This window comes from Micromys minutus (assembly GCF_963924665.1).
Source record: "Micromys minutus genome assembly, chromosome: 2".
NCBI classification, from domain to species: domain Eukaryota; kingdom Metazoa; phylum Chordata; class Mammalia; order Rodentia; family Muridae; genus Micromys; species Micromys minutus.
This window is the reverse complement of record NC_137971.1, coordinates 21561574-21589038: the sequence shown is the minus strand read 5'-3', so window position 1 is coordinate 21589038 and position 27465 is coordinate 21561574. Positions and strand designations below refer to the sequence as shown.

The 27465-nt window shown below is 36.7% G+C and overlaps 1 protein-coding gene across 1 annotated transcript in view; it reads left to right on the top strand.

Moving 5' to 3' along the window:
- Positions 1-27210, top strand: part of LOC308417126 (cytochrome P450 2C18-like) — a gene marked incomplete at both ends in the record, with an annotated part of 42469 nt that extends 15259 nt beyond the window's left edge. The window contains 5 exons of the mRNA XM_080912253.1: positions 16389-16565; positions 17745-17886; positions 23048-23235; positions 24507-24648; positions 27029-27210. Coding sequence (XP_080768379.1) covers positions 16389-16565; positions 17745-17886; positions 23048-23235; positions 24507-24648; positions 27029-27210 — 831 coding nt within the window. The remainder of the gene's footprint in view (positions 1-16388; positions 16566-17744; positions 17887-23047; positions 23236-24506; positions 24649-27028) is intronic.
- Positions 27211-27465: the final 255 nt, after the last annotated feature.

Here is a 27465-nt window from a genome sequence, read left to right as displayed (position 1 = left end):
TCATAAGTGAGATTTCTCTGAAGTTCTCGTTCCTTGTAGGGTCTTCGTGTCATTTAGGTATGAGGATTATTTTAGCCTCAAAAAATGAGGCAGTATTCGAACTGATTCTATCTTTTGGAATATTTTGGAGAGTATTGGTGTTATATCCCCAATAATTGTCTGATAAAATTCTGCACTGAACCCATCTGGACCTGGGCTTTTTTTGGTTGGGAGGCTTTTGATGACTTCTTTTATTTCTTTTAGGTGTTATAGGGTTATTTAGATGGTTTACTTGGTTTGGTTTAACTTTAGGATCTTGTATCTGTCTAGGAATTTCTTCATTTCCTCCAGATTTTCCAATTTTGAGGAGTATAAGTTTTTGTAGTACGATCTGATGATTTCTTGAATTTCCTCAGTTTCAGTTGTTATGTTGCCACTTTCCTTTCTGATTTTGTTAATTTGTATACTTTCTTTTTGCTCTCTAGTTAGTCTGGCGAGGGGTTTATCAATCTTGTTGATTTTCTCAAAGAACCAACTCTTGTTTATTTTGATTTTTTTCAATGGTTCTTTTTGTTTCTATTTGGTCTATTTCTGCCCTTATTTTGATTATTTCTTGCCGTCTACTCTTCTTGGGTATATCTGCTTCCTTTTCTTCTCGAGCTTTTAGCTGTGCTGTTAGGTTGCTGATGTAAGCTCTCTCCAGTTTCTTTTTGGAAGCACTTAGGGCTATGAGTTTTTCTCTCAGTACTGCTTTCATTGCATCCTATTGGTTTGGTTTTGTTGTGATTTCGTTTTCGTTGAATTCTAGAAAATCCTTAATTTCTTTCTTTCTTTCGTTATTTCTTTTTTTAAAAAAAACTTTATTTTACAAAACAAAGATAAATGTACAGATTTAAAGCATTTTTTGCTCAAAATTATACAACACATTTTGTCAGTATTTTTTTTTAGATTTTAAAGTAATTTTTACATAAAACGATATGAATATATTTTTTAGTCAGTACATGTTTTTTTTTAAAGGTTTGATAGTATGCATTGAAAACTTAATAGTGACAATGAGCATAAAGTACATGTAAAACAAAATGTATCATGGAAATAGTCAAAGTTTTCTTGTGTAAATATTTATTTTGTTTTGTTTAGTTTTCTTTATTTGCTGGACTTCATACATCCTATGAGTTGTTTCTGGGGGAGTGCAAGCCTCTGCGGTTAAAATCTCACTATCAGTGACTGCATATTATGTATGTTCTTTTGTGACTGTGTTATCTCACTCAGGATGATATTCTTTAGATGCAGACATTTTCTTAAGAATTTGATAAAGTCATTGTCTCTGGTGGCTGAGCAGTATTCCATTGTGTAAATGTACCACAATTTTTGTATCCATTCATCTTCTGAAGGACATCTGGGTTCTTTCCAGCTTCTGGCTATTATAAATAGAGCTGCTATGAACATTGTGGTGCATATATCTTTGTTGTGTATTAAAGTGTCTCTGGGGTATATGCCCAGAAGTGGAATAGCTGGGTCTTCAGGTAGTAGTATATTTAATTTTCTGAGGTATCGCCAGACTGATTTCCAGAGTAGTTGTATTAGTTTGCAACCCCACCATTAGTGGAGAAGTTTTCCTCTTTCTCTGCAACCTGGCCAGCATCTGCTGTCATCTGAGTTTTGGATCTTGTCCAAACTGACTAGTGTGAGGTGGAATCTCAAGGTTGTTTTGAGTTGCATTTTCCTGATGGCTAAGGATGTCGAGCACTTCCTCAGATGTTTCTCAGCCATTTGATGTTCCTCAACTGAGAACGTTTTGCTTAGCTCTGTACCCCATTTTTAAATAGGGTTATTTGATTCTCTGGTGTCTAGCTTTTTGAGTTCTTTCTATACCTTGGATATTAGGCCTATATCTGATGTGGAGTTGGTAAAGATCTTTTCCCATTCTGTTGGTTGCCGTTTTGTTTTCTTGACAATGTCTTTAGCCTTACAGAAACTTTGCAATCTCATTAAGTCCCATTTGTTAATCTTTGACCTAAGAGCTTGAGCTATTGGTGTTTTGTTCAGGAAATGTTCTCCTATGCTTATGTGATCTAAGGTTTTCCCTACTTTCTCATCTAATAGTTTCAGTGTATCTGGTTTAATGTGGAGATCTTTGATCCACTTATACTTGGCTTTGTACAAGGAGATAAGAACGGGTCTATTTTCATTCTATTGCATGCTGATTTCCAGTTGGGCCAGTACAATTTGTTGAATAGACTGTACTTTTTCCACTGATTGTTTAAGGCTCCTTTGAAAAAATGAGGTGACCAAATACATGAGGGATCATTTCTGGATCTTCTACTCTATTTCATTGACCACATGCCTATTTCTGTACCAGTACCATTCAGTTTTCAGCACAATTGCTTTGTAATATAGCTTGAGGTCAGGGATAGTGATTCCCGCAGATGTTTCTTTGTTTTTGGGGATAGATTTCGATATTCTAGGTTTTTGTTATTCCATATGAAATTGCATATTGATCTTTTCAATTCCATGAAGAACTGGGTTGGAATTTTGATGGGGATTGCATTGAATCTGTAGATTGCTTTTGGCAGGATGACCATTTTTAGAATGTTGATATTTCCAATACATGAGCATGGGAGATCTTTCCATTTTATGAGATCCTCCTTAATTTCTTTCTTTAGAGGTTTGAAGTTCTTGTCATACACGTCCTTTACTTGCTTAGTTAGAGTCACACCAAAGTATTTCATAGTTTTGGTGACGATTGTGAAGGGTACCTTTTCCTAATTTCTTTCTCCACATGTTTGTCCTTTGAGTATAGGAAGGCTACTGATTTGTTTGAGTTAATTTTGTATTCAGCCACTTTGCTGAACTTCTTTTTCAGCTGTAGGAGTTCTCTGGTGGAATTTTTGGGGTCACTCAAGTACACTATCATGTCATCGGCAAAGAGTGATGTTTTTATCTCTTTCCTTTCTGATATGTATCCCCTTGATCTACTTTTGCTGTCTAATTGCTCCAGCCAAGACTTCCAGTCTATGTTTAAGAGATAGGGGGGAGTGGGCAGCCTTGTCGAGTCCCTGATTTTAGTGGGATTGCTTCAAGTTTCTCACCATTATATCGATGTTGGCTGTTGGTTTGCTGTATATTGCTTTTATTATGTTTAAGTATGGACCTTGGATTCCTGTTCTTTCCAGGACTTTTAACATGAAGGGGTGTTGGATTTTGTCAAATGCTTTCTCAGCATCTAGTGTGATGACCATGTGATTTTGATCTTTGAGTTTGTTTATATGGTGGATTACTTTGATGGATTTCCTTATATAAAACCATCCCTTCATCCCAGGGTTGAAGCCTACTTGGTCATGATGAATGATCGTTTTGATGTGTTCTTGGATTCGTTTTGCAAGTATTTTGTTGAGTATTTTTGCATCAATGTTCATAAGTGAGATTGGTCTGACGTTCTCTTTCCTTGTAGGGTCTTTGTGTGGTTTAGGTACGAGGGTTAATGTAGCCTCAAAAAATGAGTTAGGTAGTATTCCCTCTGAATCTACCTTTTGTAATAGTTTTGAGAGTATTGTTGGTATATCCCTAATAAATGTCTGATAAAATTCTGCACTGAACCCGTCTGGACCTGTGCTTTTTTTGGTTGGGATGCTTTTGATGACTTCTTCTATTTCTTTAGGTGTTATAGGGTAATTTAGATGGTTTATTTGGTCCTGGTTTAAATTTAGGATCTTGTATCTGTCTAGGAATTCGTCAATTTCCTCCAAATTTTTCAATTTTGTGGAGTATAATTTTTGTAGTTGGATCTGATGATTTTTTTAATTTCCTCAGTTTCAGTTGTTACGTCGCCACTTTCCTTTCTGATTTTTTAATTTGTACACTCTCTCTTTGCCTTCTAGTTAGTCTGGCTAGGGGATTATCAATCTTGTTGATTTTCTCAAAGAACCAACTCTTGGGTTTGTTGATTTTTTAAATGATTCTTTTTGATTCTATTTGGTCTATTTCTGCCCTTATTTTGATTATTTCTTTCCGTCTACTCTTTTTGGGTATATGTGCTTCATTTTGTTCTAGGGCTTTTAGCTGTGCTGTCAGGTTGCTAATATAAGCTCTCTCAAGTTTATTTGTGGAAGCACTTAGGGCTATGAGTTTTCCTCTCTGTACTGCTTTCAATGCATCCCATAAGTTTGGGTATGTTGTGTTTTCATTTTCGTTGAATTCTAGAAAATCCTTAATTTCTTTCTTTATTTCTTCTTTGACCCTGCTATCATTTAACAGAGCGTTGTTTAGTTTTCATGTGTATGTGGGTATTTTGTTGTCTTTGTTGTTGTTAAAGACCAGCCGTCCATTATGTTGATCTGAAAGGATGCATGGGAGTATTTCAACCTTCTTATATCGATTGAGGCTCGTTCTGTGTCTAATTATGTGTTCAATTTTTGAGAAGGTGACATGGGGTGGTGAGAAGAAGTTTTATTCTTTTACTTTAGGATAGTATGTTCTGTAGATATCTATTAATTCTTTTTGGTTCAAATTCTCAGTTAGTTTTGCAGTGTCCTTGTTCAGTTTCTGTTTCCATGATCTCTCCTTTGGTGAGAGTGGGTTATTAAAGTCTCCCACTATTATTGTGTGGAGTGAAATGTATTTTATGAGCTTTAGTAGGGTTTCTTTTATGAATGTGGGTGCTTTTTTATTTGGAGAATATATGTTAATGATTGAGAGTTCCTCCTGACAGATTTCCCGGGTAATGAGTAAAAAGTGTCCTTCCTTATCTTTTTTGATAACTTTTGGTTGGAAATTTACTTTATTCGATATTAGAATACCACTCCAGCTTGCTTCTTGGAGTTGTTTGCTTGGAAGTTTTTTCCCCACCCTATTACTCTTAGATAGTGTCTGTCTTTGTCTCTGAGATGAGTTTCTTGTATGCAGCAAAAGGCAGGATTTTGTTTATGTATCCAGTCTGATTGCCTATGTCTCTTTATTAAGGAGTTGAGTCCATTTATGTTAATAGATATCAAGGAATAGATGTTTCTCTTTCCTGCCATTATTGTTGAGTTGTGTCTGTGTCTTTTTCTTCTTTAGGTTTTCTAGTTTAGGAGTTTTCTTGTTTTTACTACGCTGTATTTTCCCTCATTTTATTGGGTTTTCCACCTATAATTCGTTGTAGTCCTGGGTTTGTGGTCAGATATTGTGTAAGTTTTGATTTGTCTTGAAATAGACAAATCATCTCTTCATCTTCATCTCTCCATCGATGGTGATTGATAGTGTTGCTGGGTATAGCAGCTTGGGCTGGCACTTGTGCTCTCTTAGGATGTGCATGATGTCTGTCCAGGCTCTTCTAGCTTTCAAAGTCTCTGTTGAGAAATCGGGTGTGTGTCTGATTGGCTTGCCTTTGTATGTTACCAGACCTTTTTCCCTTACTGCTTTTAGTATTCTTTCTTTGCTTTGGGCACTTGATGTTTTTACTATTATGTGTCGGGAGGTATTTCTTTTCTGGTCCAACCTATTTGGAGTTCTGAAGGCTTCCTTTATGCTCGTGGTCATCTCATTCTTAATGGTAGGAAAGTTTTCTTCTACAATTTTGTTGAAGATATTTTCTGTGCCTCTTAGTTGATACTCTTCTCCCTCTTCTATTCCTATTATCCTTAGGTTTGGTCTTCTCATTGTGTCTTGTATTTCCTGGACATTTTGGGTTAGGAGCTTTTTGTTTTTTGCATCTTCTCTGGCTGTTTTGTCTATGTTTACAATGTTGTCTTCTGCCCCCGAGATTCTCTCTTCCATCTCTTGTAATCTACTGGAAATGCTTGCTTCTCTGACTCCTGATTTCTTTTTTAGGTATTCTACCTCTAGCGTTATCTCTTTTAGTGTTTTCTTTATTGTGTCAATTTCTGTTTTAAATTCTCTCTTCCATTCCTTCATCTCTTTGGTTGTGTTTTTCTGTAGTTCTTTGAGTCTTTTTTTTCTTTCCTCTTTAAAAGCTACTGAATCTTTTTGCTTTTTCTCCCGTTTTTGTTTAATTATCTCTATCAAAATCTTGAGGTATGATTTCAGGTCTGTGCCTTCTTTTTCTGGAGTGTTTGGCATTCCGATGTTTGCTGTTATGGGAGACCTTGGTTCTGGTGTTGCTAGATTGTTTTGGTTTCCTTGGGATATACTCTTTCCCTTTCCTCTTGCCATTTTGTTGTCAGTGATATGTTCTTGCCTTTCCCTTGTATCTGGTCTGTGTCCCTGGATCTCCCCTGTTCCAGGTGTCAAATGGGCCGAGACCTGTTCTATGCCTCAGAGTCGCCGGGTGGGAACAGAAGTTCCAAAATTCTGTTCCTGGTCGCTGATCAGGCAGGGCAAGGCAGGGGATGCAATTTCCGTCTGCACTCCACAGCGTTCTCTCTGCTTTCTGGTTGTCTAGATATCCTATTCTCCAGTTGTTCAGCCTTACGAGCTGCTGTTCCGGGTGGCAGATTTGCCAGGCTCTGTCCTGCGTTATGAAGTTGCCGCAGAGTGGAAACAGAAGTTCCCAAGTTTTGTTCCTGGTCCCTGGATCAGGCTTGGCGGGGCAGGGCAAGGCAGGGGGAGCACTTTCATTTTCCACTACGCAGAGATCTCTCTGCTCCCTGGCATCTAGGTCTCCTACTCACCAGTTGTTCAGCCTTTACGACCTGCCGTTCCGGGTGGCAGATGGGCTAGGCTCTGTTCTGCACCCTGAAGTCCCCGCTGGGTGGAAACAGTAGTTCCAAATTTCTGTTCCTGTTCGTAGTTGTTCAGCCTTTATGAGTTGCTGTTCCAGATGGCAGATGGGCCAGGCTCTGTCCTGTGCCCTGATGTCACCACAGGGTGGAAACAGAAGTTCCCAAGTTCTGTTCCCAGTCCCTGGATCAGGCAGGGTAGGGCAGGGCAAGGCAGGGGGTGCACTTTCCGTGTGCACTCCGCAGAGATCTCTCTGCTCCCTGGCAGCCTTGGCCTCCTACTCACCATTTATTCAGCCTTTACCTCTTTCTTTACTTCTTCCTTGACCCTGCTATCATTTAACAGAACGTTGTTTAGTTTCCATGTGTATGTGGGCTTTTTGTTGTCTTTGTTGTTGTTAAAGACCAGCCGTACACCATGGTGATCTGAGAGGATGCATGGGAGTATTTCAATCTTTGTATATCGATATAGGCTCATTCTGTGTCCAATTATGTAGTCAATTTTCGATAAAATGCCATGGGGTGGTGAGAAGAAGGTGTATTCTTTTACTTTAGGATGATATGTTCTGTAGATATCTATTAATTCTAGTTGGTCAAAGTCTCTGCTAGTTTTGCTGTGTTTCGTTAAGTTTCTGTTTCCATGATCTGTCCATTGGTGAGAGTGGGGTATTAAAGTCTCCGACTATTATTGTGTGGGGTGAAATGTATTTTATGAGCTTTAGTAGGGTTTCTTTTATGAATGTGGGTGCTTTTCTTTTGGAGCATATATGTTAAGGATTGAGAGTTCCTCCTGACAGATTTCCCCAGTAATGAGTAAAAAGTTTCCTTCCTTACCTTTTTTGATAACTTTTGGTTGGAAATTTACTTTATTTGATATTCGAATAGCCACTCCAGCTTGCTTCTTGGAGCTGTTTGCTTGGAAGTTTTTTCCCCATCCTTTTACTCTGAGATAGTGTCTGTCTTTGTCTCTGAGATGTGTTTCTTGTATGCAGCAAAAGGCTGGATTTTGTTTATGTATCCAGTCTGATAGCCTATGTCTCTATATTAAGGAGTTGAGTCCATTTATGTTAATAAATGTCAAGGAATAGTTGTTTCTGTTTCCTGCCATTATTGTTGAGTTGTGTCTGTGTCTTTTTCTTCTTTATGTTTTCTTGTTTAGGAGTTATCTTGTTTTTACTAGGTTGTATTTTCCCTCATTGTATTGGGTTTTCCACCTATAATTCGTTGTAGTGCTGGGTTTGTGGTCAGATATTGCGTAAAGTTTGATTTGTCTTTAAATATCTTCATCTCTCCATCGATGGTGATTGATAGTTTTTCTGGGTACAGCAGCTTGGGCTGGCACTTGTGCTCTCTTAGGGTGTGCATGATGTCTGTCCAGACTCTCTAGCTTTCATAGTCTCTGTTGAGAAATCGGGTGTGATTCTTTTTTGCCTGCCTTTATATGTTATCTGACCCTTTTCCCTTACTGCTTTTAGTATTCTTTCTTTGCTTTGGGCACTCGGTGTTTTGACTATTATGTGTCGGGAGGTATTTCTTTTCTGGTCCCACCTATTTGGAGTTCTTAAGGCTTCTTTAATGCTCGTGGTCATCTCATTCTTGAGGGTAGGGAAGTTTTCGTGTACGATTTTGTTGAAGATATTTACTGTGCCTCTTAGTTGATACTCTTCTCCCTCTTCTATTCCTATTATCCTAAGGTTTGGCCTTCTCATTGTGTCCTGGATTTCCTGCACATTTTGTGTTAGGAACTTTTTGTTTTTTGCATCTTCTCTGGCTGTTTTGTCTATGTTTACAATGTTGTCTTCTGCCCCCGAGTTTCTCTCTTCCATCTCTTGTAATCTACTGAAAATGCTTGCTTCTGTGACTCATTATTTCTTTTTTAGGTGTTCTACCTCTAGGGTTATCTCTTTTAGTGTTTTCTTTATTGTGTCAATTTCTGTTTTAAATTTCCTCTTCCATTCCTTCGTCCCTTTGGTTGTGTTTTTCTGTAGTTCTTTGAGTTCTTTGAGTGTTTTTCTTGTTTCCTCTTTAAAAGCTTCTGAATCTTTTTGCTTTTTTTCCTATTCTTGTTTAAGTATCTCTATCAGCATCTTGAGGCATGATTTCAGGTCTGTGTCTTCTTTTTCTGGAGTGTTTGGCATTCCGATGTTTGCTGTTATGGGAGACCTGGGTTCTGGAGTTGCTAGATTGTCTTGGTTTTCTTGGGATATACTCTTTCTCTTTCCTCTTACCATTTTGTTTTCAGTAATATGTTCTTGCCTTTCCCTTGTATCTGGTCTGTGTCCCTGGATCTCCACTGGTCCAGGTGGTAGATGGGCCGAGCCCTGTTCTATGCCTCAGATTCACCGGGTGTGAACAGAATATCCAAAGTTCTGTTCCTGGTCGCTGTATCAGGCAGGGCAAGGCGGGTGTTCACTTTCTGTGTGCACTCCGCACAGATCTCTCTGCTCCCTTATTGCCTAGATCTCCTACTCACCAGTTTTTTAGGCTTTACAAACTGCCGGTCCATGTGCAGATGGGCCCTGCTCTGTTCTCCATCCTGAAGTTGCCGTCGGGTGGAAAAAGAAGTTCCAAAGTTCTGTTCTTGGTTGTTGGATAGGGACAGCAAGGCAGGGGGTGCACTTTCCGTGTGCACTCTGCAGAGATCTCTCTGCTCCCTGGCTGCCTAGATCTCTTACTCATCAGTTTTTCAGCCTTTCGCTGCATTTTTTCTATTGAATGACTTTAGCTCTGTTGTAAAAGATCAAGTGACCATAGCTGTCTTGGTTCATTTCTGGGTCTTCAATTATATTCCACTAATCTACTTTTCTGTCTCTGTGCCAATACCATGCAGTTATACTTAATTGATATGTAATACAGCTTGAGGTCAGGGATGGTGATTACCGTAGAAGTTCTTTTATTGTTGTGGACAGTTTTTAGTATCCTGCATTTTTGTTATTCCAAATGAATTTGCAAATTGCTCTTCTTAACTCTAAGAAGAAGTGAGCTGGATTTTGATGGGGATTGCATTGAATCTGTAGACTGATATGGTAAGATGGCCTTTTTTACTATATTAATCCTGCCTATCTATGAGCATAGGAGAGCTTTCTATCTTTTGATAATATTTTCAATTTCTTTCTTTAGAGAATTGAAGCTCTTATACAGATCTTTAACTTGCTTGGTTAGGGTCAGATCAAGGTGTTTATATATATATATATATATATATATATATATATATATATATATGTGTGTGTGTGTGTGTGTGTGTGTGTGTGTGTGTGTGTGTGTGTGTGAGAGAGAGAGAGAGAGAGAGAGAGAGAGAGAGAGAGAGAGAGAGAGAGAGTATTGTGACTATTGTGATGGGTATCATTTCTCTAATTTACTTCTCAGCCTGTTTATCCTTGTAGTAGAGAAAGGTTATCCATTTGTTCAATTTTATATCCAGCTACTTTGCTAAAGGTGCTTATCAGGTTTAGAAGTTGTCTGATGAAATTTTGGGGGTCACTTAAATATACTATAAAATCATATGCAAATAGATTTTGATTTCTTGCTTTTCAATTTGCATTCCTTTGCCCTCCTTTCATTGTCTAATTTTTCTGGGTACAACTTCAAGTACTATATTAAATAGGTTGGGAGAGAGTAGGCATCCTTTTCTATTCCATGAGTTTAGTGGGATTGCTTTATGTTTCTCACCATTTACTATTATTTTGGCTATGGATTTGCTGTATATTGCCATTACTATGTTTAGGTACTGGCCTTGAATTCCTCATGTTTCCAAGACTTTTATTATGAAAGGGTATTAAATTTTGCCCAATGGTTTTTTCAGCATCTAATGAGATGATCATGTGTTTTTTTTTACTATGAATTTGTGTATATAGTATATTATGTTGATTGATTTCCATATATTGAATCATCCTTGCATCCCTGGAATGAGGCCTATTGATTATGGTGAATGATTATACTGATGTGTTCTTATATTTGGTTTGTAAGAATTTTATTATTTCTGCCTCATTATTCATGAGGGAAATTGGTTTGATGTTTTCTTTCTTTGTAGGGTCTCTGTGTGGTTGAGGAATAAGCATAATTGTGGCTTTCAGAAATGAGTTGGATAGTGTTTTTTTTTTTTTTCTCTTTTTCTATTTTGTGAGATAGTTTGGAGAATATTGGTTTTAGGTCTTCATTGAAAGTTTGATGGAATTATGCACTAAACCCATATCATCCTTGACATTTTTTCTGTTTGGGAGGCTTTTGATGACTTCTTCTAATTCTTTAGGTGTTATGGAACTGTTTAGATGGTTTATCTGATCCTGATTTAACTTTAGTATCTGGTATCTGTCTAGAAATTCATCCACTTTCTTGAGATTTTCCAGTTTTGTTGAATATAGGATTTTCTGGTAGGTTCTGAATATTTCTTGAATTTCCTCAGTTTCTGTTGTCTCTCCTTTCATTTTTAATTTTTTTTTAATTTGGATACTCTCTCTGTGCCTTCTAGTTAGTCTGGCTAAGGGTTTATCAATCTTGTTGATTTTCTAAAAGAAACTGCTCTTAGTTATGTTCATTCTTTGTAAAATTCTTTTTGTCTCTATTTGGCTGAGTTCTCCTGAGTTTGATTATTTCCTGCTGTCTTCTTCTCTTGGATGTATCTTCTTTTTGTTCTAGAGCTTTCAGATGTGCTGTCAAGCTACAAGTGCATGCTCTCCCCAGATTTTTTCTGGAGGCACTCAGAGCTATTAATTTTTCTCCTAGCACTGCTTTCATTTAACCTCATAAATTTGGGTATGTTGTACCTTCAGGTTTGTTAAATTCTATAGTCTTTTCTTTCTTTCTTTTTTTCTTGATCAAGTTGTCATTGAGTAGAGCATTGTTTAGCTTCCATGTGTATGTGATTTTGTTTTTTTTTTTTTTTGGTCTTGTTTTGTTGTTATTGAAGACAAGCCTGAGTCCTTGGTGAAATGATAGGATGCATGGAAATATTTCAATCTACTTTTATCTTTGGAGGCCTATTTTGTGATCAATCATATGGTCAGTTTTGGAGAAGGTACTGTGAGGTGCTGAGAGGATCGTATATTATTTTGTTTTTGGATGAAATGTTCTATAGTTATCTGTTAAATCCATTTGTTTTATAACTTCTGTTAGTTTCACTGTGTCTCTTTTCAGTTTCTGTTTCTGTGATCTGTCCATTGATGAGAGTGGAGTGTTGAAATCTCTCCCTACTATTGTGTGTGGTGCAATATATGGTTTGAATTTCAGTAGGATTTCTTTTATGCAGGTGGGTGTTCTTGCATTGGGACATAAATGTTCAGAATTAAGAGTTTTGATAGATTTTTTATTGATAAGTATGAAGTGTCTTTCCTTATCTTTTTTATAATATTTGGTTGCAAGTCAATTTTATTCAATATTAGAATGGCTACTCCTGTTTGTTTCTTTGGATCATTTTCTTGGAAAACTTTTACCATCCTTTCGTTGCAGTAAATATTAAAAAAAATAAATGCTTACCTCTATCAGCCCTTCAGTCTCATTCGGCAGGCCCACCTCTAGTACGGAGCGGAGTGTGCCTCTGTCGCCCAGTCTGAGCCACCACCCGGGACTCACTCTGTTCTCAGGACTCCTTTTCCTTGGTGGTTTTTCTCTGCCTTCCATATTGCCTCCATCCCAGGGTGTTTCTTTGCCCCAAATCCCAACACAAATACAACTCCAAGGCCTGATAGCTTTTCATAAAAGTTTATATATCTAACTCTTAATCCATAAACCCTCTACTCAATAAGATTACATCAAATAGACAAAGATACAAACTGACTTTCTATATGAGACATAAGACCTATAAAATCCTTAAATGTTCATAGCTATTTAATGCCAATAAAGCCCACCTGGATCAGATTTATTTTTCTGATCTCCATTTGGAGTTTCCTCCCAGTCCTCTTCCTTCCTCTCATGTCTGACCCTCTTTCTCCACCTCTCTTACTCCACCCAGTAACTGGATTTCTTTATTTTACTGATTAAAATGGGAAGGTTCAGATGAAGTCACCTCATCAGTATATGACTAGGCAGTACTTCTTGGGAATTGGAATTATCACTAAAATAGAACAGCTTCAGGAAAACCTACATTCTTTTACTGTGAGGTTTTGTTTATCTTTTTCACTGAGATGTGTTTCCTGTATGCAGCAAAATACTGGGTCCGGTTTACATATCCAATATATTAGTATTGTCTTTTTATTGCATAATTGGATCCATTGATATTAAGAGATATTAAGGAATACTGAATGTTGTTTTCTGTTATTTTTGTTGTTAGAGGTAGAATTATTTTTGTACACCTATCTTCTTTTGAGTTTGTTTCAAGATTAGTTTCTTGCTCTTCCAAGCGTATAGTTTCCTTTCTCAAGTTGGAGTTTTCTATCTATTATCCTTTGTAGGGCTGGACTTGTAGAAAGATACTGTTTACATTTCATTTTGTTATGGAATATCTTTGTTCTCCATGTATGGTAAATGAGTGCTTTGCTGTGCATAGTAGTCTGGGCTGGCAGATATTTTCTTGTATGATCTTCATGACTTCTACCCAGGATCTTCTGGATTTTAGAGTCTCTGCTGAGAAGTCTGGTGTAATTCTGATAGGTCTGTTTTTATCTTGATATTCATATTGACAAATATCAATTAACATTTTTTCCTTACAACTTTATTTTAAAAAAGAGGGATACATATATAATTTTTGAAAGGCATTTGGCACAAAATTATATGAATATTTTTGTCAGTTCTAAATTCTTTTAGAGGTTTGATAGCATGCATTGAAATCCCACTAGTCACCATAAGCATAAAGTACATGTAGGACAGAATGTAACATGGAAAAAGATTTTTTGGTGAGTATAGATTAAGCATAATGATCTGTGAATACCAGAAATTGCCACAAGGCTATTATTTTAGCTCTTGGATTATTAATGATTTAAGGTCCAGGTGTACCACACACTGAGAGGCTGCTATACATTTATTTTTTTTCCCAAGAAAGACTGAGGCTTTCAGTTTTTGGCCTTTGTTTTTCTTGAGCTTCATATAGCCTGTGAGTTTGTTCTGGGGTGTTCAGAACTTTCTGGGGTTAGTATCCAGTTGTCAGTGACTGCATATTTTGTCTGTTCTTGTGCGACTGGGTTGCCTCACTCAGGATAATATTCTCTAGATGCATCCATTTTCATACTGATTTTCAGGGTGGATAACAAGTCCCTATGCCAGGGTTCCTGCTCCCCTGAACCAATTGGAGGACCACATTTTCTGTGTGCTCTGCCTGGTACTTTCTCTGCTTTGGCTACTCACAGTGCAGTCTCACCAGGCCTGTGTCCCTGGATCTCCGTTGTTCTCAGTGGCAAATAGCCTGAGCGTTTGGTCCACACACAACGGCTTTTCAGGTGGATACCAAGTCCCTATGCCAAGGTTCCTGCTCCCCTGAACCAACCGGAGGGCCGCATTTTCTGAGTGCTCCACCTGGCCCTCTCTGAGCTTTGGCTACTCACAGTGCAGTCTCACCAGGATAGTGTCCCCGGATCTCCGCTGTTCCTGGTGGTAAATGTCCAGAGCCTATCAATTGACATTTTATCTTACTGCTTTTAATATTCTTTATTTTGTGCATTTGGTGTCTTGATTATTACATGACTGGAGGCATTTCTTTTCTGGTCCAGTTTATATGTAATTCTTTAGCTTTCTTGTATGTTTGTGGGAATTTGTTTCTTTAGATTAGGGAAGTTTTCTTCAATAATTTTGCTGAAGATATTTACTGGGCATTTAATTTGGGAATCTTTGCTCTCTTCTATACCTGTTATTTTTAGGTTTAGTCTTCTCATTTTGTCCTGGGTTTCATGAAAGTTTTTGGTTAGGAGCTTTTTCCTTTTTGCATTGTCCTGAGATTCTTTCTTCTATTCCTTGTATTCTGTTGGTGATTCTTATATCTATGACTCCTGATCTCTTTCCTAGGTTTTCTATATGTAGGGATGTTTCCCTTTGTGATTTCTTCATTGTTTATATTTCCATTTTTAGATGCTAGATGGTTTTGTTTAATTCCTTCTGTTGTTTTTTTGTGTATTTTCCTATAATTTTTTGAATTTTAATAGATATTCTCTGTATTTACATTTCAAATGTTATACCTTTCCTCCTCCCTTCTCCTTCTCAACGTGTTTCCATGAAGGTGCTCCCTCTCTCAATCACCCTCTCTACTTCAGTGCCTTGACTGATGATGATGTTGTTCTTACCATGATGGTGCAAATCTTTCAGCTATTTCAGTCCTTTCTCTAGCTTTATTATTGGGGTCCTCATGTTCAGTCTGATGTTTAGTTGCAAGCATCTTCTCCTGTATCTGCATGAGTCTTGGAGAACCTCTAAGAGACATTCATGTCTGATTCCTGCCAGTAAACACTTCTTGGCATCAGCAATAGTGCTTGGGTTTGGTGGCTGCATATTCAGTGGTTCTCTATGTGAGGCAGCCTCTGTAGATCTTTTCTTCAATCCTTCCTTCTCTATTTGGCCTTGTATTTCTTCCCCTGTTTTGTTCTCCTTTTTAAGTAGGACTTAGGCATCTACATTCTGGTCTTCCTTCTTTTTGAGCTTCATATGTGGATGGTTTCTCGGGTTTTCTGGACTTTTTTCGGGAGGGGTTAGTATCTGCTTATAAGTGAGTACATACCATGAGTTTTCTTTTGTGACTGGGTTACTTCACTCAAGATGATAGCTTCAAGTTTCACCCATTTGCCTATGAATTTCATGAAGTCCTTTTTAATAGCTGCATAGTACTTTATTGTGTATATGTACTACAATTTCTGAATCCATTCCTCTGTTAAGAAACATCTGGGTTCCTTCCAGCTTCTTGCTATTATAAATAAGGCTGTTATGAACATTGTTGAGCATGTGTCTTTGTTAGATATTGGAACTACTTTTGGGTATATGCGCTTTTCCTATAATTCTTTAAGGGATTTTTGTGTTTCCTCTTTAAGGGCTCTACCTTTTAACCTGTGCTGTTCTGTATTTCTTTGAAGTAGTTATTTGTGTTTTTCTTAAAGTTCTCTGTTATCACCATGAGACCATTTTTAAATCTGAATCTTGCTTTTCTGATATTTTGGTGTCTTCATGACTTGATGTAGTGGGAGAACTGTGTTCTGATGGTGCTAAGTAGACTTGATTTGTATGGCTTAAATTCTTGCTCTTTCTTCCTGCCATCTGGTTATCTCTGGTTTTAGTTGATTTAGCTGTCTTTTACTGTAGCCTCTCCCTTCTGTGAGTCTGTGATCATAGATGTTTCAGCACTCCTGGGAGTCCAGCTCTTTTCAGTTGGTATTTTTATCTGGACAGTTATGCCACGGGCTTTATTCCTGGGCTCAGATGGAAAAAAGAAGTATCCTGTCCATAATTGCTCCATGGTTCCCAGGCCCTGAGGTCTTGTATTGGATCACTGTTTGGCCAGTTATTGAAGCAAGCATGTTTGTCTCTTCTGTGAACTTAGGAGTACAAAATTTCTGGGAGATCAGCTATCTCCAGGTTGGATTTGAGTCCAGAAAGCTGTTGCACAGTTTTAACTTTGTTGTGCAGATTGAGATTGGAAGGCTCCCTGTTAAAATTCTTTGTCCGTTCCCTCATAGATATTTTCACAAGGAAAAAAGAATTTCTATATAAAATGAAAATGCACTCATTAAGATAGACAGCATATTATTTATATTTGTATTTACTCTTTCTGGACAATGTATACTATACTATAAGATACACATTCATAAATTCTGTGATTTCTGGCATCTATCACTTTTTTTGTAGATTTGCAATAATTTTCCTGCTATCATTGATTATCTGCCAGGAAAACACAGAAAATTACTTAAAAATTTTGCTTTTGGAAAACATTACTTTTTGGCAAAAGTCTTACAGCATCAAGAATCACTGGATATTAACAATCCCCGGGACTTTATTGATTGTTTCCTCATCAGAATGGAGCAGGTAATATATTAATAAAACTCCAATTTGTTTATTTGACTGCTGTAGTACTATTTTGTCCCATGAATTGTGTGTGTTTACAGGGATATTAAGTGGTTCAGACTGGTACTGTTTGACAAGCACTTTTTGTGCCTATGTGTCCATCAATTTTCAGTAAGCATTTCAGATAACATAAAGTTTAGTAATTTGAATATATTGGCCCTATGTTTTTTTAGAAAAAAGTAACCTTGATAAAGAGTCATGCAATGGGTCCATCAAAACTCTCATAAAAATATCATGCCATAACATAATGATGAATACTGTCTTTGTAGACAATGCATGGAAACTTAGAAAAGCAACTCAAGATAGCCAGACTACCTACAATATCTGCAGACTGAATCTTAAATTATCAAATTTTAAGATAATAGCCGTGTATAGGTGAGGGGTCTTCAGATGATTTCTAAGGTGTAGGTTGTGGTTTGGGAAGGAAATGATTATTGCCAAGGATAAAAGATGCCTTAACTGAGTGTAACTTCCAGTGAATTGACATGATTTTGAAATTATCAGTTGATTACTATTAGGCACTTGTAAGTAAAAATGTTTCTGTCATAGCTCCATTTTCTTAAAAAGCCACTTATTGTCATTAAATATTGTTAGAACTCATCACAAATGTAAGGTATTTGTTTGTTTTGTTAATTTCCCACTCTCATCCATTGAACTGTACCCTTATGCTAGCTGTGTAATGGATTTACTATTCTTATTCAAACAATATATTTGCCTGATGAGTTAAGGACCTTTCAGTTTTCTTTACTACATTTACAATTGAGAAATTTACCTTCATGATTAGCCTCCATATCACATACTGTCTGCTTTTTCTCCTTAGTTTTGAGTAAAGCATGTTTTTTACAAAAGGGAAATAGGGACCATTTCTTTTATTTATGTATTTTTTCAGAATAGAGTAGGCTGCATGTTTCATCTGACAGAAGAGTCTTATAAAAGACTTTTCCATATAAGAAACTGGGTGTAAGATTAGAATATAGGGCAGGGGGAACCCACATTTCTCCTGAACACAGATCAGTTTCTTCTCTTGCTAGACTCTCTGAGATCTGTCAGGTCAAACTTTTTACATATAAGTAATCTTATTCACTCTAATAAGTACATTGATAAATAATTTGCTGGATAACACAGTCAAACCATTCTTAGGAAAAGCACAATCCACAGACAGAATTTACTTGTGAGAACTTGGTCGTCACAGCATCAGATCTGTTTGCTGCTGGGACAGAGACAACAAGCACAACCCTGAGGTACTCCCTGCTGCTCCTGCTCAAGTATCCAGAAGTCACAGGTAAGGACACAGTTGGGAAGCAAGTCAGAAGATGCTCCTTGAGTCTGTCCTTTTCTTTCTTTCACTTTTTTTTTTTGTCTAAGGGAAGCCTCAGAATCTAACCTTTTGCAGCACCACAATCTGCTACATTTATCAGTAGGACTGAAGTGACATCTCTTTGTCCATATCAGAGGAGGATGCTGTATGAAATTGAAGACACAAGGGAGGAGGGAAAAGGATCAATAAAGTTCTATTCTTGTGCATGGATTTTATAGGAATTAATTGTTCTCACACAATTTATTTTAAACACACAAGTTAGTTTACATTGGAAAAAGCCATACTGAGTAGTAGATACACTCTTAAAGATATTTTTTTCTTACTCTTATAGTTCTTTTATTGTTATTAGAACTTTTTTTTACAGAGAATAAATATTAATCTTAGAATTTAATGAGAGAACATCTCAATTTAGGCAGAATTAAAATAAACCCACACATTTGTTATTTTAGAAATCTGCTTCCCTAAAATTCCACTTAACATAGAACTATTCCTTTTAAATTAAAAAATTTCTATGTATATGAATGTTTTGCCTACATTTATCTCTGTGTACCATGTGCATGCCTAGTGACCACAGAGTTTAGAAGAGGGAATCAGATATCCAGAACTGTAGATTATACATGGTTATGAGCCACTGTATGAATGATGACAATTGAATCCAGGTCTACTGCAGGAACAACAAATGCTCTTAACTTCTGTGCCAATTCTTTTTCATCTTTATTAATTAGTTAATCATTTAATATCCCAACACTGCTTCCCCTCCCAGCCCTTTTCTTACAGCATCTCTCCTGACTGCCATTCTCTTTTGAAAGGATGGGGTTCTCTGGGATTCCCCAACTCTGGCACATCAAGTATCTGTCAGATTAGGTGCATTCTTCCACTAAGGCCAGCCAAGGTAGCCCTATCATTTTGTCTTAAGACATATTTTGTCTTTAAGAACATTTTTATAGTGTTTTAAAAAGAGTTCCAAATATGAGCACTCAGATGCCTTTATGAGAAAAGGTTCTTGCTGAGAATCTATATTTCTCCCTCCCAGTATATTGTGGAAGAAGAGAATGAACTCCTTGATGTAATAACCATCCTACACACACACAAACACACACACACACACACACACACACACACACACACACACACACACACAGAGAGAGAGAGAGAGAGAGAGAGAGAGAGAGAGAGAGAGAGAGAGAGAGAGAGAGAGAGAGGTGCAGGAGAATAAATGTAAGAAATTAACCTCAGCTATGCTACACATGTGAAAAAGCTTTGCAATTGTGCCACGAGTCTACTCAAGTGATAAATATAACTTCCTTTTCTTTCTTTTTTATTAGTTATTTTAAGTATTTACATTTCAGATGTTGAAAATTTATTTTGCTGACTTATACTCTGAGGTAGTATGTATCTTTGTTACTGATATTTGTGTCCGGTATGCCACAAAATCCTGGGCCATGTTTACATATCCAGTATGTCAGCATGTGTTTTTTTTTTCTAAATTGTGGAATTGAGTCTATTGAACACAGTAGAGCATGTACCCTGTGGTAATATGGGGCTCAAGAGTAGTATAGCTGGGTTTTCAGGTATTTTCTATTCGAATTTTCCGAGGAACTTCCAGATTGATTTCTAGAGTGGTTGTGCCAATTTGCAATCTCACCAGCAATGAAGGATTATTCCTCTTTCTACACATCCTCACCAACATGTGTTGTAAACTGAGGTTTTGATACTAGCCATCTGATTGGTGCAAAGTGGAATCTCAGGGTTGTTTTGATTTGCATTTCTCTTATCACTAACTACTTTGAACAATTCTTTAGTACCTCTCAGTCATTTGAGATTTATCTGTTTTGAGTTCTCAGTTTAGTTCTATATCCTACTTTTGATTGGGTTGGTTGGTCTTTTGGTGGTTAGCTTCTGAGTTTCTTAATATGTCTTGGATATTATTGCTGTATTGGATTAGTGTGGTTAATGAATATTTTTTTCCAATTTTTAGGTTGCTGATTTGTTTTATTGAGTATGTTCTTTGCCTTACAGAAGCTTTCCAGTTTCATGATGGGCCATTTATCAATTCTTGATCTTAGAGAGTGAGCCATTGGAGTTTTGTTTAGGACATTTCCCACTTTCTCTTTTATTAAATTTGGTGTATCTGGTTTTATGTTCAAGTCCTTGATCCACTTGGATTTTAGTTTTGTGTAAGGTGACAAATATAAAACTATTTTCATTTTTCTGCATAGAGATAGACAGTTCGACCAACATCATTTATCACGGATACTTTTTTCTTTCTGTTGTATATTTTTGGTTTCTTTGACAACGATCAACAGTGTGCATATGGTTTTATTTCTGGGTCTTCAATTCTATTCCATTTATCAACCTGTCTGTCTCTGTAACAATGTCATGAAGTTTTTATCACTATTGCTCTGTAATAATCCTTGAGGTCAGGGTTGGAGATCAAGTGGATTCAAATTGGCAAAGAAGAAATAAAGGCATCACTATTTGCAACTGGTATGTTAGTATAAGTAAGCAACCCCCAAAATTCTAGCAGAGAACTGATAATGAACTGCATATATATGTATAAATATATGGCCATATATAAAATTAATGCAAATAAATCAGTAGCTCTCCTTTATACAAATTAGAAACAGGTTGAGAGAGAAATTAGGGAAACAACTCCATTCACAATAACCAGAAACAATATAAAATATTTTGGAATAACTCTAACCAAACAAGTGAAAGATCTGTATGACAATAACTTCAAGTCCCTCAAGAGAGAATTGAGGAAGATCTCAGAAAATAGAGAGATCTTCCTTGCTCATGGATTAGCAGAATTACCATAGTTAAAATGGCCATCCTACCAAAGGCAATCTACATATTCAACATAATCATAGAAAAATATCAACACAATTCTTCAAAGACATGGAAAAGAAGCATTTCCTAAATTCATTTGGAAAGGCAAAAAGAGAAAAACCAACCAACCAACCAAACAAACAAAATCAGAATAGCAAAAACAATGCTTAAGCATAATAGAATCGTTTGTGGAATGACTTACTATTCCTATTTTTCTTAGGTTTGCTCATTTCATTGTGTCTTCCATCTCTTGGATGTTTTGGGTTAGGAGGTTTTTGTGCCTTGTGTTTCTTGTACTGTTGTATGAATGTCTCTATGGTGTATTCTGCACCTGAGATTCTCTCTCCTATCTCTTGCATTCTGTTGGTGATTCTTTTATCTGTGATTTCAGATGCTTTTCTAAGTTTTCTGTCTCCATGTTTGTCTCTCTTGGTGATTTCTTATGTGTTGCTTTTTCCATTTTTAGATCCTGAACAATTTTGGTCAATTACTTCACCTTCTTGGATGTGCTTTCCTGTATTTCTCTAGGGGATTTATGTGTTTCCTCTTTAAGAGCTTCTACTTGTTTACCTGTGTTCTTCTATATTTCCTTAAGGGAGCTATTTATGCCCTCATTAAGGTCTTCTATCAACTTCATGAGAAGATATTTTAGATCAAAATCTTTCTTTGCAGGTGTGTTTGGGTATCTAGAGCTTGCTGTGGTAGAAAAACTGGGTTTGATATTGCCAAGTACCATTGGTGTCTGTTGCTTATATTCTTGTGGTTACCTCTCATCATCTGGTTATCTCTGATGTAAAGAGGCCCTGCTGTCTCTGACTGCAGCCTGTCCCTCCTTTTATCCTGGTTATGTCAAGTCTTTTTGGGTCAGACTGTCTTTAGGTATGGAAGGGGGTCTGGAGAGCCTGATCTGTGAGCTTGGCTGTGTCAGAGCTCCTGGGGGTCAAACTGTCTCTGGATATTTGCAGGGTAGTGAAAAGGACTGGAGCAAGAAATCTGCTCTCAGTTGCAGATGTCTGAGGCTGGGCAGATGATTGTGCATTCTCTGGGCCCTAGGGGTTTTCCAGTTAGGCTAGGTATTGGGCAGGGATGAGTGATTCACCTGTGACCATGGGGGCATCAGAACTTCTGGGGATCAAGTTTTCTCTGGGTGTGGGCAGGGTGGGTCATTTGAAGCACAGGATTTGCTCCTGGGCAGAGATGCAAGTCATAAGGCATTTGTGTCTCTTGAAAGACTGGAAGTTCTCTGTCCTATTGGCCCTGGGTGGGGTCCCAGTTACAATAGGTATTGGGGGTAGTAGACACACCCTTGAGTCTTGGAGTATCAGAACTCCTGGAACTTTCTGTCTCTGTCTCTGTCTCTGTCTCTGTCTCTGTCTCTGTCTCTGTCTCTCTCTCTCTCTCTCTCTCTCTCTCTCTGTGTGTGTGTGTGTGTGTGTGTAGTTGGACCACAGAATATACTTCTAGACACAGTTGTGGATCTGAAGGAAGATATATCTAAGCGGGTAAGAAGGTCCTTGATGGTGATAATTTTGAAGCTGAATTAGTCCCTTTAAGTTCAGAGAACTTGAGATTGCCTAACAAAATTGGCCAATAAACATGTAGTATTCACTGGAGCTCAAAGAATAAGGAGGGGGAAAAGATGAACAATTAATGGAGAAGAGAGGATGACACAGCAGGGGAAGATTTAATTAGGAGGAATAGTAAGTTATGTACCTATTATCCCCAGAGTCTATGTTTGGAAATAATAAATGGCAAAATTTATAAAGATCAAGGGAAATTATATCTCCTTCTGGGACATATGTTTTTCAATGTCTCCATTCATCAGGAAACCAAGGTTTCTCATAGGAAATAAGAGGCTTGTTTCAATGAAATCTATTTTGATAAGTCCTCTCTACAGGAATCTTGGCCAGTACCTGAGAGATGTATAGGATAAAAATGTATTGCATTGTTATAATATAATATAATATAATATAATATAATATAATATAATATAAATAATATAATATAATAGTTTTCTATTGAAAAAGCGGGTTTTCTTGACTCAGTGTTCTGTTTTTTATTTGAAATCAATATGGATATTGATTTTTAATCATGCTAATTTATATATAAGGGCTATATATTGTGACATCTAATATATTGAATGTTAGTATTTATATCGTAACAACTGTCACTTAATTAGCATATATCATGCTTTAAAAATACTGCCAGCTATTTCTATTTTGCTACAAGTAACCTTGAGTTGTGACCACTGTATCACTCCCTTCAATTCATGTAATTTTTCACTGTGTTGCAACAGCCAAAGTTCAGGAAGAAATTGACCATGTGATTGGTAGACACAGGAGCCCCTGCATGAAGGATAGGCATCACATGCCCTACACTGATGCTGTGTTGCATGAGATACAGAGATACATTGACCTCCTTCCTACCAGTCTTCCCCATTCAGTGACTTGTGACTTGAAATTCAGAGATTATCTCATCCCCAAGGTAAGCTTCCTTCTTCTACACTGTTCTTTAATGCTCTTAATCTAAAATGAGTGAGTGAAGTTATATCATTGGCCCAAGATATTGGGTCTTGCAATTTCAAATTACCAATGTTAAAGAGAAAGTTATGAAAAACCATCAGGGAGTTTAGGTGATTAGCCAACCAAACCACAGATAGTATATTCAAAATCAAACTGTACTAGAATTCTTCAGAATTTATCTAATGGTTGATTGCAATTTTCTATCCCCACAAAAATAAACACTTTAAATATGGAACCTGAATAGACTATGCTATTTACAGTAAGAGCTTATAAATTTTTAGATCAAATCTTAGTTTGTGGCACTGTAGGCCTTCCAAATTTTCTTTTGGATGTTTGCACTTTAGAGTTCAGATTGTCAGTTTCTGAAAAGGCTCTTGTATGATTTTATCAGAATGCCAAGAAGTATATAGGTACATTTAGCATAATTCATATATTGACCTATTAAATATTCTAGTTCATATTATTATTTCCTCTGATTATGTGTTTGCTTGTGTGTCATTGTCCTCTGACTGTTTACTCTCAGTTATAAGTTTGGCAGAAAAATGGATAAGGAGATCCTACAGGTTTCATATCTTGTAAGGTGGGCTGGAGCATGTTAACTATGCACTTAGTGGATATGCCCACTCCTTGTCTTAAGATGATATTCAGATATTTCCATTATAGAAGTTCTGCTCTTTTGCAATTAATAAAATCTTTGGTATAGCTCACTGACACGTTATGAATATTCTGTTCATGTGAGCCATCTGATGAATTTTTCAGTTCCAGTGTTTATACTCAAGTAAACTGATGACCCTGACTAAAATTCTTCTAAGTCTGCCATCTCTTTAGGTTATTTTCCAGTTTTGTTAACTGTGAAAAGACCTCATCTATATTTTAAAATTAAGGCAAATAAACTGTGTGGCAGGGGAAACAGAATAATTTGGTTTTGGCCAGGTTATTCCACAAGGCATTGTTAATCTCCCCAGACATTATTCATGTAGCATTGCTATGAGCAGATACTTCTGATTTTCACACCAAACCTTATGTTTGAAGCCACATTTTAAGTCACATTTTAAGTATGTATGATGCAATAATAACAGTGGTGTGGGAAATAAGTGGGTGATAATGCCTAACAGTGTCTCTGCTCTTATTTGGACATAATTTCCTCATAAACTTTGACTATGCCATGCCCATTGTTTCTCCTACTTTTAAAACCTTTATGTAACATAACTTGCCTATTTTTCTTGTTACCAGGGTACCACTGTCATAGCATCACTCACTTCTGTACTATATGACAATAAGGAATTTCCCAACCCAGAGAGGTTTGATCCTAGTCACTTTCTGGATGAGAGTGGCAAGTTTAAGAAAAGTGACTACTTTTTTCCTTTCTCCACAGGTAATCAAAATTATTTTCTAGCTTTTGAATATTACAATATTTCCACTCACTCTTTGGCAATACTCTCTGAACCTTAGCTGTAGGAGTTGTATTGTAGATGTATTTGCTCGAAGGTACATTTTTTTTTTGAAAATGAAGTTCAATAGGTTTCCAGTGCCTGTTGAGAGGGCTTTAAGACCAACTAGACAACCACAGTTTACCAAAAAGATGTGTGAATGTCATTATTGAACCCTTAGTGATATTTTGATATCCTTGGAATTATTGTGGATTGTTAATATCACAGCTAGGTATGAATATTGGTTGCCTCCTTCCCTTATGATAGTGTGTCTCCTAGAAATGACAAGGAAACTTTACCCATGATATCTCAGTAATGCTGCTACCTAAACAAGATTTAAGCATGTACAGTACCAATAGGCATGTTGACATGAAATGGAAATCTCATGATGTTCCATTCCTAAACAAAGAACTATGGACAACTAAAGAATGCAAAGAGTGGGAAAAAATTCCTTGTTCCTATTGATGAGCCTCCTAATTGCTTTTATAACACTAATTGGTTATCTTTTATATCATAGACATAAAAGTAACATTAATGGAGTCTGCATGGTGTATTTTCATATACTTATATGTTACATATACACTTAATTGTATTATATATTATATTATTTTATATTATGTTATGTTATATTTAACATTTATATGTAGCAATAATAGAAAAAGAGAGGATGAATTTCAGAACGAGAAAGCAGTATATGGAAATGTTTACAGAAAATAAAGGGAAGGAGTAAATGATATAAATGATATAATTACATTTAAATTTCAAAAGAGTTATTTCTGGTAACAGAGTAACTTGTATTTATCCCTTTAAACTTACAGGTACTTTTTTCTGTGATAGTTGATTAAATTTGATCTGCTTATTCTTTATAACGCCCATGTTCTTTCTCTGTGACAAAACGTATCTGCAGATTGACATTAGTGAGACTTTAGAATATTGACCCATCCTTTTCAAACTCACCAACCTAGACCTTAGCATAGTTGGATTGTCTATCTAGATATATAACTGAGATACTATAGATATTTTCTTCCTGTGAAGAAGGCTGCTAGTAAGTATCATGATAGCCAACTCATTGGTACCAGTTTTTCTACAAGTTACTTTTCTTGGTTTTGTGTAAAATGCTGGGGGGGAGGGTATAACATTTGAAATAAATACAGATAAATCCAATAAAATTGAAAGAAAAAAAGAAGCACCTTAAGGGTTTATTTTGGCTTAAGCTTTGAGGGAGGATAGTCTATAAGGGAAGAAGAGACATGACACAAAACTAGTTTCCTAGTCCTTGTTACTTGGTGGGAAGCTTGGGAAACTGGCAATATGTGCCTCTGGGGTGGCTGGAAAGATTCACCTCACATCTCGGCTGAACATGAAACAGATGGGTAGGCTGGAAGCGAGAGAGACTATAAACCTACAAGGCACATCTTCAGTGACTGAGTTTCTATCCTAAGGTTTCACCTACTAAAGTTTCCACATTATAAAACAGCATTTACAACTGTGGACTATATGTTTAACTAAATACATGAGCCAAATGTAGAACATTGTATTCAGTACATATTATACAGTCTTTTCTAAGCAGCTGTCTCTGGTAACTCCTGACTCTCCAGTTATAGTTGTAGACTGTCCATCTGTGGTGACTACATTTGCAATGATGTCAGGTTTTCTAGTCACCAAAGAAATTTAATCTTTACAATTTTAGACTATTGTCAAGATGGCTGCTGTCTATAGTACTCTGAGTATTTGCTAAGAGATGCATGAGTATTTTTTTAAAGCTCACTGGTTAGGAAGGGTTATGGATATCTGCTTATTTTAACATTTTTTGTTTGGGTGGAGCCTTCTGTACATGTTGTCCCAATTTCTCTTCTCCCCTTTCCCCTTTAGATGGAAGTCCTTTATATTATCCTGGGGTTTTTGTTTCAGAGTAATGGTAATCTGCTTCTTCTGCCAAATTCTTCATATTCTCTGGAGCACACCAGCTCTCCTTTTGTGCTCCATTAAATCCCAGGGATTACCAGAGTTACTCACCGCCAGGAGCAGTTAAATAAATGTTCCCTTGTTTTTATTGTGTTGATGGGAAATCCAGTGTCCAGTGATAATCTATCACCCTCTAAAGCTTGTTATGCAACTACTTTAATATTGTGTTTTCTAGTACTAGACATGGAGAAAAATATGTCTATCATTTTTACATTTATTCAACCAAATGGCCATCCATATATTGATATCAAAGGTGACATATGTATTCTCCTTTATTATAATTGCAAGTGCTGTTCCTATCCTAGTCAAGCAAATGATTTAATTAAATTCTGTTTTTTTTTTTTTTTTTTTTATTTGCAGGAAAACGGATTTGTGTGGGAGAAGGTCTGGCTCGAACAGAATTATTTTTATTTCTGACCACCATTTTACAGAACTTTAATTTGAAATCTCCAGTTGATCTGAAAGACCTTGATATCACCCCAGTTGCCAATGGATTTGTTTCTGTGCCACCCAAGTTCCAGATATGCTTTATTCCCATCTAAATGTGTTTCCTCCACTAAAGCTTTTTTTTTTGAGGGTATAGTTGACTTCTCTCTCATACGCCTCTATGACCCTACCACCTGAGTTCTGGGATTCCATATATATGCGTGCACAAACTGATCTTTGCCCTTCTTTATTCATAATTCAAACAGTAATAAGTTAAAACAATGTTACAAGATGCTTCTTTAACATAATACATACAAGGAAACCCTGACATCTCTGACATTCTATCTCTTAAAGATACAAAAAATGCCTAC